This window comes from Palaemon carinicauda, chromosome 15 (assembly GCF_036898095.1).
Source record: "Palaemon carinicauda isolate YSFRI2023 chromosome 15, ASM3689809v2, whole genome shotgun sequence".
Lineage (NCBI taxonomy): Eukaryota > Metazoa > Arthropoda > Malacostraca > Decapoda > Palaemonidae > Palaemon > Palaemon carinicauda.
In genome coordinates, this window is record NC_090739.1 from 83245009 (window position 1) to 83257971 (window position 12963).

A 12963-nucleotide genomic window follows, 5' to 3' on the forward strand; every position below is an offset into this window, starting at 1 on the left:
CAGGCCCAGTTCTCTCTCAACAAGTACAGAAGTCGACTGTCTTCGCTTCATCATCGAAAATCAAGGACCTTCATCTCATGATTTTCTCTCCCTAGCCGCAAAGAAGAGGTTTGGGATCTCGAAGAAAAGACTGGACTTCCTAGAGGAATACAAGACCGAATCCACAAGACGGCAATATGAATCATCCTGGAGGAAATGGGTCTCCTTTGTCAAGACAAAAAATCCTAAAGAAATCACGATTGATTTCTGCATGTCCTTCTTTATTCACCTTCATGGACAGGGATTAGCAGCCAATACGATATCAACCTGCAAATCGGCCTTGACTAGACCAATTCTATATGCTTTCCAAATTGATCTGTCCAGCGACATCTTCAACAAACTACCGAAAGCATGTGCTCGCCTACGCCCAGGACCCCCACCGAAACCGATCTCCTGGTCACTAGACAAGGTACTCCATTTCGCCTCCAACTTGGACAATGATTCATGCCCTCTCAAGGATCTGACTCAGAAAGTTATATTTCTCTTTGCTCTCGCTTCAGGAGCTCGAGTCAGCGAAATAGTGGCATTATCAAGAGAAGAAGGACACATCCTGTTTACCGATACAGGAGAAGTTACCCTCTCCCCTGATCCGACGTTTCTCGCCAAAAATGAATTACCCACCAAAAGATGGGGCCCTTGGAAAATATGCCCCCTGAAGGAGGATGCCTCTCTATGTCCAGTAGAGAGCCTCAAGGTCTATCTTCGCAGAACTTCAAACTTTGGTGGAGGCCAACTCTTCAAAGGAGAAACATCGGGCAGCGACCTGTCACTGAAACAATTAAGAGCGAAAATCACCTACTTCATTCGCAGAGCGGATCCGAACAGTACACCCGCTGGTCATGATCCTAGAAAAGTGGCATCATCTCTGAATTTCTTTCAGAGCATGGACTTTGAAAGCCTTAAAAACTTCACGGGCTGGAAGTCCTCGCGAGTTTTCTTTAAACATTATGCGAAACAAGTGCACGAAGTCAAACATTTTGTGGTAGCCGCAGGTAGTGTTATGAAACCTGCACCTAACTCTGCGTAGAACAGTGAGTTACTTGGGACTCTAACTCTTCGGGTGCCTATGTTGACCCTCGAGCGATTCATAGTGATGTCGAAAAACACTTAGTGCTTTTATAACTGTTCTTATCCCAGGTGAAATGTCATAGTTGTCACACAAGTGCCGCATGCCCTGAGCATGATGTGTTTTTAATCAAAGACTTGCGTTCCTCGAGAACGAGTACCTACTAATAAACTTGAAATTCCTTTTCAGATTCAAGAGCAAGCCTTTATTTCTATGTACATTATAATTACTGTAAATGAACTTTACTTATTGCTGTAAATTATTTAATTTCTGCATTTGTGAAATAAAATTTCTATTTTATTACCTGTGCGTCTCAATCAGCTCCTACTTACTATGAAATACATGCCTGTCATAGTTTTATTATCCCCCTTTTCCTTATGGTTATGAAGAAATTAAGATGCTAACTCTTAATTTATATTCACTCTGATTGTGTAAGGTTCCAACACGAATACTTACTTTTGATACCCGGGAGATGAACCATCACTCTCAATACACAGTGCCCAACCACCACTGGTCTAATTTTCAGAATGTTCCTATACAAATACCAAACATTCGGCTTCATCTCCAAGTTCTTCAAGTTCTTCTATCAGGATGAATAGCCCTTCAATACCACTTTGACGTCGGCATAGCCCATGGGAACTTCACTGCCAAGGGGGGCAGGATGCTTCTTCCCTATGGTTCTTTATCAAAGATTACTATGCTGTTTTGTCAATGCCTTGGCACTTACTATTAGGGGAAAATCTACCACGATACATTGATTCTCTGGTACTCTTCCATCAGGACGCCATGGCTTGAGCCCAAAAAACGGATTTTGAGCGAAGCGAAAAATCTATTTTTGGGTGAGATAGCCATGGCGTCCTGATGGACCCTCCCTGCTACTTCGTCCAGTTTTAGATCCCACCCTGTTCTACTGTATCATGGTGATGGGCAGCAACTGGCTTCAGGATGAAGACGGGCGTGACGTCATTTGAGCAATGGCGCCCGTTTGTTTACGTCTCGAGTATCAGTAGTAGCCACGAGTGAGATTGGCTGTGGAGCGGCTCCCAGCTATTCTCAACCCTTACACACCGAAGCATTAACTCTGTTCGGGGTGAAGATAGCTATGTGGCGCGTTCAGACATGCGTCCCCTGTTGATATACGATGTCTTAAAGGGAAACCTTTGAGATACTCGCTCCAGAAGTTAGAATTCTGTGATAACCTGTGGTTAAATTCTCTGGGAATATCTTAGTAGTCTTATACCCAAGGAAGCTACCAAAAAGGAACCTTCCATCAGGACGCCATGGCTATCTCACCCAAAAATAGATTTTTCGCTTCGCTCAAAATCCGTTTATTTTAATTGTTCATTACTTCTCTTTTAGTTTACAGTATCTATTTAACTGTTTCCTTTCCTCACTTGCCTATTTTTTCCTGTTGAAGCCCTTGGGCTTATAGCATCCTATTTTTCCATCTAGGGCTGTAGCTTAGCTAATAATAATAATACTGAAAATGTGCCAAGACCAAGTTAGTTGACATAAAATGCCACATATGCAGTAATAGTATCTTCGGGGAGGTAGGCAATAGGAGTGAAGAAAATTGAAAATTTAAATTTTTCAATGATAGACATTGATAAAGTGCGCTTTGAGGAGGAAGCCAGCTGAACTGTAGGGGAGCTTCAATTAAATAAACATTGAAAATATAAGTTACAGCTGAAATGAATATTACTAAATACTTTACATAATCAACACTATCCCAACATCACAATACACCTCTCTCTTTTGACAGACATTAAGTTAAAGTACACAAGAACTAGCTAGAACCTTATTTTAGGCAGTCAAATACCTCAAGTAGCATCAAGAAAAATGCAGTATCAGTAAGATACTAAAATTCCACCTTAGATTTCGTCCAAGGAGGCCATACTTATAGTCAAAAGATATTACAAGAAAAAACTTGCCTATAGGGAGGTCTTATGATTTGGTAATAGTAAAAGAGTAGATCTCACAAACTAAAATTGCTGACCATAAGAAATAACTCAAAAACTAAAGGTGAAGGTTCATTTAAAAATCAAGAGCCCTTATTTTGATTATCACAGAAAACTATAAGAGAATAGCGCAGAAATAATCCAAGCGTAAACATATACTTTATGGGATCTCCCAAAACAAACTTATAACAGGGATCAAGTACAAGAAAAAAAATTCATGCCAATGAAAACTTGTCCCATCTGAAGAATAGAAATTGAATACAGTACATGTACTGTAATACAGTAAGTTTGACATGCTGCTGAGGAGAGAACTAGCCAACCCACAGAGGACAGAGTAACTTTTAGTATGTAGCTACAATATTCTAATGGATGGCACCGTAAGCTCTCCCTAAATCTCAGTTGGTGATTCACCAATACTAAACTTTATAGTTTAACAAGACCCCTAAGCCAAAAGTACTGCAAAGAGCTTGGTTTTATCCTGGAAATGGTAACTATTTACAGAATACCAAGCACAATTGTAATCATCATCTTGGCAGTCCACAAAAAGGAGCTAAAAAGATCTATCCCTGTTCAGAAGATGACAGTGTTCAAAGTGAAAAATAAAATCTATAAAGAATTTACAAATCACAAGATTTGGACAGAGGTATTTAATTTTTTTTTCAGCAATATTGTAAGAATTTTCTGAAGATTAATGGTTTCCCTTATTCATTGAATCGTCAGACTAATTAGTGTTACAAAATGAGAGAGTAGTTTAGTAACTACATATGTATCATTTCTGCAAATCAAGGTTTTTTCTTGCAAACTCATATCTTAGGTTATAAAGAGAATAAAAAATCCACTATGGGAGTGATGTAAATTTCCAGCTAGTTTTTTTTTTTCTTCTTGAAACCATTTTTTAATGGCAGGATTGCTCAAATACATTTACCTTCAACTAAATTACTCATCCAAACACAAAAATTCATGAATTTCAACCAATAACAGTGTTGCAGAGCTAACCTTGTATAAAATACCAAAAAGATGAAAAAGCTGAGAAACAGTTCATCATAGAAAAGTGAATAAATATCTACGTACAGTACTAGTACACAATCTCCTTAACCAGGGGAGAAGAATTATAAAGCTTGCAAATTATTTAATATGAAATTTGCTTCAATGTATTTTCTCAGTCATCTAAAATAAATCACATGATAATTATGTATAGTACAGTATATCAACATTAGGATTAAAAATAAGTTGTACACTATTACTAAACAGAAATTAGTTACATAAATTAATTTCAGTATAGTAGACAATGAAGGCCCACACTTCCAGAGGGCATTAACAGGCTAAAACTATCAAAATAGACAACAAATTATACAAAGATTACTGTAAAAGACATACAGTATACGATGAGGGTTAGGTAAAGATGATGTTATAAAAAATGTTGCTTTACTTCCTGTAAATTCTAAACAAACAATAAAACAAAGCAAATTCTATATCATATTTTTCCTACACACATCACTTAAAATGGGATACCATTGGTTTGTTTATGTTTCACCGCCAATTACAACGAAAGAATAAACAATTTTGAGGGGTAAATTTTAGTATTGAAAGGTCATCTTATGTGTGTAAATATATGGAAAATAAAATTATTTAGATATGGAAGAGAAAATGCATAAAACAAATAGAATTATTCATCTCTAGGAGAGAAAAAGCTTACCTGATTTATTTTCAAGTTGCAAGATTCTTCATCTGTATAATCATGACAATCATACTTTCCATCACAAACAACAAAATATGGTACGCAGTTCTGATCATCAATGCACTGAAACTCGTTGCTAGAACACTTCTTTGTCTCGGTTGCACAATTCTTGAAATTTATATCGTCCAACGCAGTATAGGCCTAAAGTGAACAAAGATCCGCAATTTCAACCATAAGATTTATTATTTTAATACTTGCCATGTAGTCATCATGCTAACATCTTTAAAGCCACCCCTCTCTTCTCTCCCATTCCATGTGATACCCAGTCGACCCAACAGTAAATGGCATGGTGAGAACATCACCACACGCTTAATAATACCAAGAAATTCCTGTGACATAAGTTGTAGTAGAACTGTTCATATTCTCAAAAATCTCTTAACATCACTAAAAGTGGGGAGGGGTAAGGGAAATAGATGACTACAAGGTAAGCATTGAGCTAATAAATTTCATTATTACAATGCCATTTATTTCAAATTAACTTACCTTGTAGTCAACATGATGACCACCACACTCATTTTAAAATGAAATCACGCTCATAGCAACTTGATACATCTCCCCTTATAAACATTATTCAAATTCTGTTTGCCTTGTTTATGGAATGCTTAGTCTTTTCTTTTCTTTATCCAACATAAAGTTAAAATATCTTATTTTAGTACCATGGCAAAACTCCCTACCAATCCACCGTGTAATTTTGAAAAACAATATGAGAGAGAGAGAGAGAGAGAGAGAGAGAGAGAGAGAGAGAGAGAGAGAGAGAGAGAGAGAGAGAGAGAGAGAGAGAGAGAGAGAGAATTTTCCTGCTCTTTGTTAAGGGGTTGGAAAGTCTGTGGCTTTGATGACGTCAGCAGGATGACTATAATTGAATAATACTGTATACCTTTGCCAATCAGCAGTTTTGTCCAGCTTTCATTTAAAAACTCATTTGGGGCTATGGAATACTGAAATCAGTGCAGCAGAAACCCACTAAAAATTACAAACCTGTAATGTCCCTTGTGAAACAGGATCCAAAAAGTACTACTGTATATGCTCTTTATGGAGTTTTCAAGGTCCTAAAGTACATCACTTTGTTTGATATTTTTATCTGATTCCTTCTTTCTTTTCCTATTTGACTGCATTACTACAGCAATTTTTCCTCACTGAGTATAAATGTCCTCTAGTTAAACTATTTATAATATAATAACACTACATTTTGTTTCATAACAACATATCATTCATACTAAAGTGTTAAAACTGTTTGGCTGTCTTTTTTGTTTTTATGTTTGTCTTATAAAAAGGCCTACAAGGTCATTGAGCCCTTGGTGATTACTGTCCTAGGACCCATACAGGTTCCTAACACCCCTGTTAACTGAACGATATTTTGTTCCTGTATTACTACAAATGTACAGATGCTATGTAATCTAAAATGGCCGTAAAATAATTATATGTCAAGGCAAATGTATACCATATACAATATGAATATTGAAATCATTGCTTGTAAAATAATGATATGGCAAGGCAAATGTATACCATACACTCTATGAATAGAGAAATCATTAACAGGTGCAGCACTTACATAGTTTTCTCCCATTATAGCTTGGAAGTACAAGAGGAAATTCATTTCAGAGGATATATTGACACTCATTAAGTCCCACTTAGAAATCACATCAGCTTCAAATACATGTTTAGAAACCTGTTCGAAAAAGAAAGAATGATATTATCAAAGGATTAAGTAATATATATGGCTTTTGACATACAATTTTATATACGGATAAAATTGCCAGGAACATTTATGTGAAAATATTCTAAAATAACATATAATCCAATACATGTACATTGGTAGTTAAAAACTGTACATTAGTTTCAAATTACTTCACACAAAAATTATTGGTATTCTACCAATGGGTTCCAGTGTACTGAAAATTAAACACAAAAAGGTAGAATAAATTATAATAGAAATATAAAATATGCATATACTGTATAAAAATTTTATTTTCAATTTAAAACACTAGTAACTATCTTTGTAATTTGAATTCCAGATGTCAGTAGTTCCTTACCCAAAGTTTTATAACTGCTTCACTTAGGCAGTCCCACATAAAGACCTATGCCAACTTTATCATTATCATCAACACTACTGTACAAGGGAAGCAGCAACCCCAGTTGGAAAAGAATGCTACAAGCCCTCTGGCCCAAACAGGGAAAACAGCCACATATACAAAAAAGAATAAGTAAAGAATCGATTATTATTATTATTATTATTATTATTAAATGCTAAGCTACAACCCTAGTTGGAAAAGCAGGATGCTATAAGCCCAAGGGCCCCAACAGGGAAAATAGCTCAGTGAGGAAAGGAAACAAGGAAAAATAAAATATCTTAAGAATAGTAACAACTTTAAAATGAATATTTCCTAAATAAACAATAAAAACTTCAACAAAACAAGAAAAAGAGAAACTAGATAGAACAGTGTGCCTGAGTGTACCCTCAAGCAAGAGAACTCTAACCCAAGACAGTGGAAGACCATGGTACAGAGGCCATAGCACTACCCAAGACAAGAGAACAATGGTTTGATTTTGGAGTGTCCCTCTCCTAGAAGAGCCGCTTGCCATAGCTAAAGAGTCTCTTCTACCCTTTCTAAGAGGAAAGTAGCCACTGAATAAAGGGATTTTGACGAAGGAAAAATCTATTTCTGGGGAGAGACCTGTGACGCCCGGCGAAAAAGTCCTTCTTTGTACTTTTTCTGATATAAATCTTCCAAATATACCAGAGAAAATTAAAAGCATGGAATGCAGAGGTTACAACCCTCGCGCGAGCACCTTGTTGGTGTCGTATATCTAACAAGGGCGTTTGTAAAACACTATTCACAGGCTGTCTTCCATTTAGATAATCCCTTCATCAAAGGGGGAGGGCCGTGACAGGCCCTAGAGAATACAGTTGGGTTACCCTACCGACACCTACCACTCGCGCTCACCAGGTCATCCTTCTGTTTTGGACTTGCCCGCTAAGTTGATAAGTGTTTTGCCCAGTGTTTTTCGAAGTGATTGTCGTTAATTCAACATGACTGACGTTGATACTTCACCCTTACCAATGTTAAGTACCATAGTTTGTTTTGGCAGCTTTTGACAGTACCGGGCATTTGTTGTTTCCAATATGGTGGTTTTTAGTTTTGGAAGCGATTGTCCTGCCGAGGTATCGGCAGCCATTTTGTGTTGTTCGCTTCGGTAAATATTCTAGTTAATTTTGCCCATCTGGTACTCTGTCATCTAGGTTATATCACTTACGTTTTATGGCCTTTTAGTGTTATCATTAATTTTTACTATGGTATTTATTTGCTTGCAAGTCCAATTTGGACCTACGAAGAATAGCGATTTAAAGAATAGCGAATTAAAGTTTAGCGATTTAGTCTGTTAGTGTGTACTCGCCTCAGAGGCTTCGATTTAGACTATATCCTTGTTTATTTGTTACGTTGTCGTTATTCTTCGTTCTTGGTTATTACAATTACTAAGAAAAGCAATCAATTTTATTAATGTTCTTGTTTTATTGTGTGATGTTAGTTTTTTATTATGTAACCTTGAGAGCGAAAACAGAGACTGCTCGTTCCCTGTTCTACAGATATGAGTTATCCCTTCTCTCGTTTTCTTTGTTAGCTCGAGTAAGAGAGGTGAATTTCCCGTTCTCCGTTTTTATACGATCACGAGTTATTCAGGCCTCCTCTTAGTATCAGAGTTGATGATAGTACGTTTAATATTATAAACGTTTTTATTGATGTGGTTACTGTTAATATAGCTAACACTATTAATAGGTACGTTAGTGTATGAGTCATTAATTGGGGTCGTTTTATACCGACACCCTTAGCTCCGCCTTGAGTTATGCTTAGCTCCGCCTTGAGTTATGCTCCGCTATATGGATACTCATTGGGTGAGAACTAGTTAACGTTCAGGAGCAGATTTTTGGAGTGCAACGGTGAAATCCGGCACTCGGACTCCGGCTGAAGCCTTTTACACACGAACCTTTGTCATGTTTGATCATAATTACACCGTTACGGCCGGCTTCACGGGAGATAACACAATCATTCATTGAGGTTAATGTTATCGTACCGGGAACGGTCACGATATCACGGTGACGGGCCTTTGCTACCGGATCTCCGGTACAAACAGAGATCAAGCAGACGGCCAGAACCGGAGTTAACAATGTGATACCGATGAAGACTTCACAGTTTCATTATTACGGTCCCTTTTTCATCGAATCTCCGGCTTCACTGGAGATAACACAAACATTCAGTATTAGAGAATGTTATCGTACCGCTGAGGATCACGTTTTCACGATGACGGACCTTTGTCACTAGTTCTCCGTTACAAACAGAGATCAATCAGACGATCAGAATCAGGGTATGAACCCCTTTTTCATAAATAATCACAATATCGTTATTACGATCCTTTTCATCGAATCTCCGGCTTAACCGGATATCGTACAGGCGATCAGCATTGAGGTTAATATTAGTTTTCCTCTGGTGTTCACGTTGTCACTATGACGGACCTTTGTACCGGGGATTGTTACCGGAGCTCCGGTACAGACAGAGATCACTCAGACCACGGGTGGCCAATCTCTTGTTTTTGCTGTAAAGGAAAGGATTTAACATGAATACAAAGTAAACTGTACTTCCTTTAATGACACTTTGAATTTGCGTTGGTAATATTCATTAGTTATTCTTGAAAGTCCAAATAAAAATATATGAACATAACTATGCCTATATTTATGCATATATTTAATTCTAACTAGGTATAAATATGGATAAATATCCATACAACATCGTGTTCAAATAGAAGTAAATTGATTATGCCTATATTTATGCATTTTCAATTCTAACTATGCCTAAATATGAATAAATATCCATACAACATAGTGTTCAAATAGAAATAAATTGATTGTGCCTATATTTGTGCATATTCAATTCTAACTATACCTAAATATGAATAAATATTCATACAACATCGTGTTCAAATAGAAATAAATTGATTATGCCTATATTTATGCATATTCAATTCTAACTATGCCTAAATATGAATAAATATCCATACAAAATAGTGTTCAAATAGAAATAAGTTTCCACTCAGTACTGGGAACCAAACGTTGGCCCCTTCTAATGAAGGGCCGGGTCGAGACTAACCATGCCATGAGAGGCTATCTACTGTTCCTTGAAACTCTGGTCAGTGAACAGATGAATCAATAGAATACTAATAGCCAGTAAATAATGTTAGACCCGGTTCTAAACGTCTGAGTCAAGGGTGGCCAACCTGTGGCGGATGCGCCAACAGTGTCACATTTCATGAATACAAGTGTCGAACTATACCCCAAAAGATAGTACATTAAATGATTTTTCTTTAAAATTGATTTTTATGAGTTATACAGCTGATCCCAGCCTGTGAATAGGATCACTAACCAAAGTTCAAGGAACATCCAGACTTATGTCCCCTTTCTTTTACAGAAGGTTCGCCTACATGGTTCCCGTCAGGATGATGATGAATCTCTCTGGCCTGCAAGAGAGGCTCTCCGCCCTTGGTTATCAAGGTTGGGAAGAAATGCTCCATCTAGAGGTCCCTATCTCCTCAGAGTGTCCTCTCTAAGGTTGGACGACGACCCCATGGACGGGCAGGTAGGTGGGGATGAATTTTGAGCCTTCAGCTTTGCAATTACCTACGTCACCGACCTAGGACCCTTAATGGATCCTGATGTTCATGTTACCCTGCATAAACCGTGACTGCTAAAAGCAACACATTCTAGGGAAAACCAAGGGGCTATGACGGAGCTCAAAAGTATGGTAGTGAGTTGGATCCGTTCAGGAACTCAGAAGTTTCCCCCTACAGCCCCAGGCATATCGAAGTAACCTCCTTCGATAAAAACAACGCATAGAGATTTGCCTTACATGTTCCATATATAGATGGTACCATAAATCTGGATGGCATAGACGTCCTCCCTCTGGGGGACCTAGAATTTACTCCCAGGTACTAGAATTCCCGTTCAACGGATTCGTTCGATTGAAAGAGATTGCCTTGGTTAGGTTAGACAAGGTACCGAAGGTAACAGTATTATTTCCTAAAGGGCAGGCCCGATCTGTCTGGACCAGGATGTTGCCACTGAATAATTACATTGCAGTAGTTAACCCCTTGGGTGAGGAAGAATTGTTTGGTAATCTCAGTGTTGTCAGGTGTATGAGGGCAGAGGAGAAAATCTGTAAAGAATAGGCCAGACTATTCAGTGTATGTGTAGGCAAAGGGAAAGAACCGTAACCAGAGAGAAGGATCCAATGAAGTACTGTCTGGCCAGTCAAAGGGTCCCATAACTCTCTGGCGGTAGTATCTCAACGGGCGGCTGGTGCCCTGGCCAACCTACTACCTATAAGAGAATCAGCCAAATGATAACAATATGAATATGACTATAGTACACATATTAAATACCAGGGTTTGAAACTGAAAACCATACATCAGAATAAAGTCAAGGAAAGTAAAGACAAACTCTAGTTAAACTCCATGCATGCTTTGCCTTACTATGAAGCTTGCCAATACACTATTTAAATCTGACAGGTGAGCTTATTGTATTTAGAATGGGAGTTCCACAGAGGAATAATCTCCTCCCAGTGTACCAATCTAGGAGGCTCTACACGGCCTCAATTCACTCATACATTACCACAGACACAACACCATGTAAGTATATGATCATACTTGCATGAGGAATGATGCAGACGCCTTTCACGGATTCAAATCAGACCAGACGAGCATGTTTCTATGTAGTAACTTTTTCATTTAATTTCCATGCCAGTTAACTTTTTTACAGTGTACAATGTTATTTATATTTTTCATTGTGAATTATTAATTTGTATATATTAATGATATTACGGGATACAAATTGCTCAACGATTACCATTACAAACATTCAAAAACTAGTGTACAGTACAGTAAAAGTGTATTTATGGATGTGTGGCATGCATCGAGTGAATTCTCTTTATTTCTTAGGGAAAAAACTGTTTTGGTTCAAGAGCATTTTGGGTTATGAGCTTTCTCCTGGAATGGATTAACCTAAAATTTATTAGCCTTTTCAAAAGGCTCATTTATATTAAACTGTATAACCTAAACTTTTTACAAATTACTTGAGAGAAAATGTTACTACTGTTCTAACAAAACTTAACTATAGATTTTGTCTAATGCACCACACACCAAAAAATCAAAGGCATTATTTATTAGCATATGATTGTTGATAAATTGCAAATTTTAACTTTATATAGTAAATTACAGAAATTCCTATTTGTTTACGAATTTGAAAATAGAATACAGTATAGAATTGAAAACTGTTTCATATAACTAATCAAGGTTTCCTTCTCAGGAGTCAGTAAGGTGGAGGGAAACTACAAACATTATCGTCAGGAATCAACGACTCACTAAGCAATGGAAAAGAGCGGGTGTCACTTAAGCACACGGGCACTACAGAGCATACAGAGCATTCATCACAGACCCTGACTCTAAATGCGTACTTTCTCCATGCTCAGGGGCACGTAGAGTAATTGGGAAAGAGCCAGCAGTGCTAGATGAGGGAGGACAGAGGAAGATAGCATAGGGCTCCCTCACCAATATTGGGAGAGAAAACTCAGAAGAAAACCGAGAGTTCTTTGGTTTTCTCGAAACTTGCACCACTGGGAAGGAGACCAAGTACAACACTCATGGTAAGGCTATTACTGCAAACAGGAATGACCCACTACATACAACAGGAGAGAATGTGTGGATCTGTTGAAAGCTACGATTTGCATCTGGTTCTTGTCATGTCACATTTTTATTTTCACTTTTCCTTTCCTTTGCTTGGAACACAAAGCAAAACACTTAACTCATACATGAAGGAGTCATTGTATTATAGAGTAAAAAGCATGAATAAACCACAAAAGATGAAAAAGTTAAAATATATGAGAATGCATATTATAATTTTCCATTTGGGTGCAATCTTGTTTCTTGATATTAATCTTGGAAAAAATAAGAATGCTCTGTTTACATTACCTGTTCATCTTGAATATACAAAGAGATGGAACTGCTATCATCATCACTTGCCATATAATACCAAGCCTCCAGCATACAATCCTTACTAACACCCGAATATGTACCAGACTGTAAAACTGCTTCTTGACCTTTTGGTCCCTGTAAATATA

General features: G+C 37.5%; 1 protein-coding gene across 1 annotated transcript in view; it reads right to left on the reverse strand.

The window, feature by feature from the left end:
* LOC137654687 (MAM and LDL-receptor class A domain-containing protein 1-like) overlaps nucleotides 1-12963 on the reverse strand; it is a 53285-nt gene that overhangs the window by 23702 nt on the left and 16620 nt on the right. Inside the window, exons 12-14 of the mRNA XM_068388563.1 lie at nucleotides 12815-12952; nucleotides 6354-6470; nucleotides 4760-4942 (exon numbers count right to left, since the gene is read on the reverse strand). Of these exons, the coding sequence (XP_068244664.1) occupies nucleotides 4760-4942; nucleotides 6354-6470; nucleotides 12815-12952 (438 nt within the window). The remainder of the gene's footprint in view (nucleotides 1-4759; nucleotides 4943-6353; nucleotides 6471-12814; nucleotides 12953-12963) is intronic.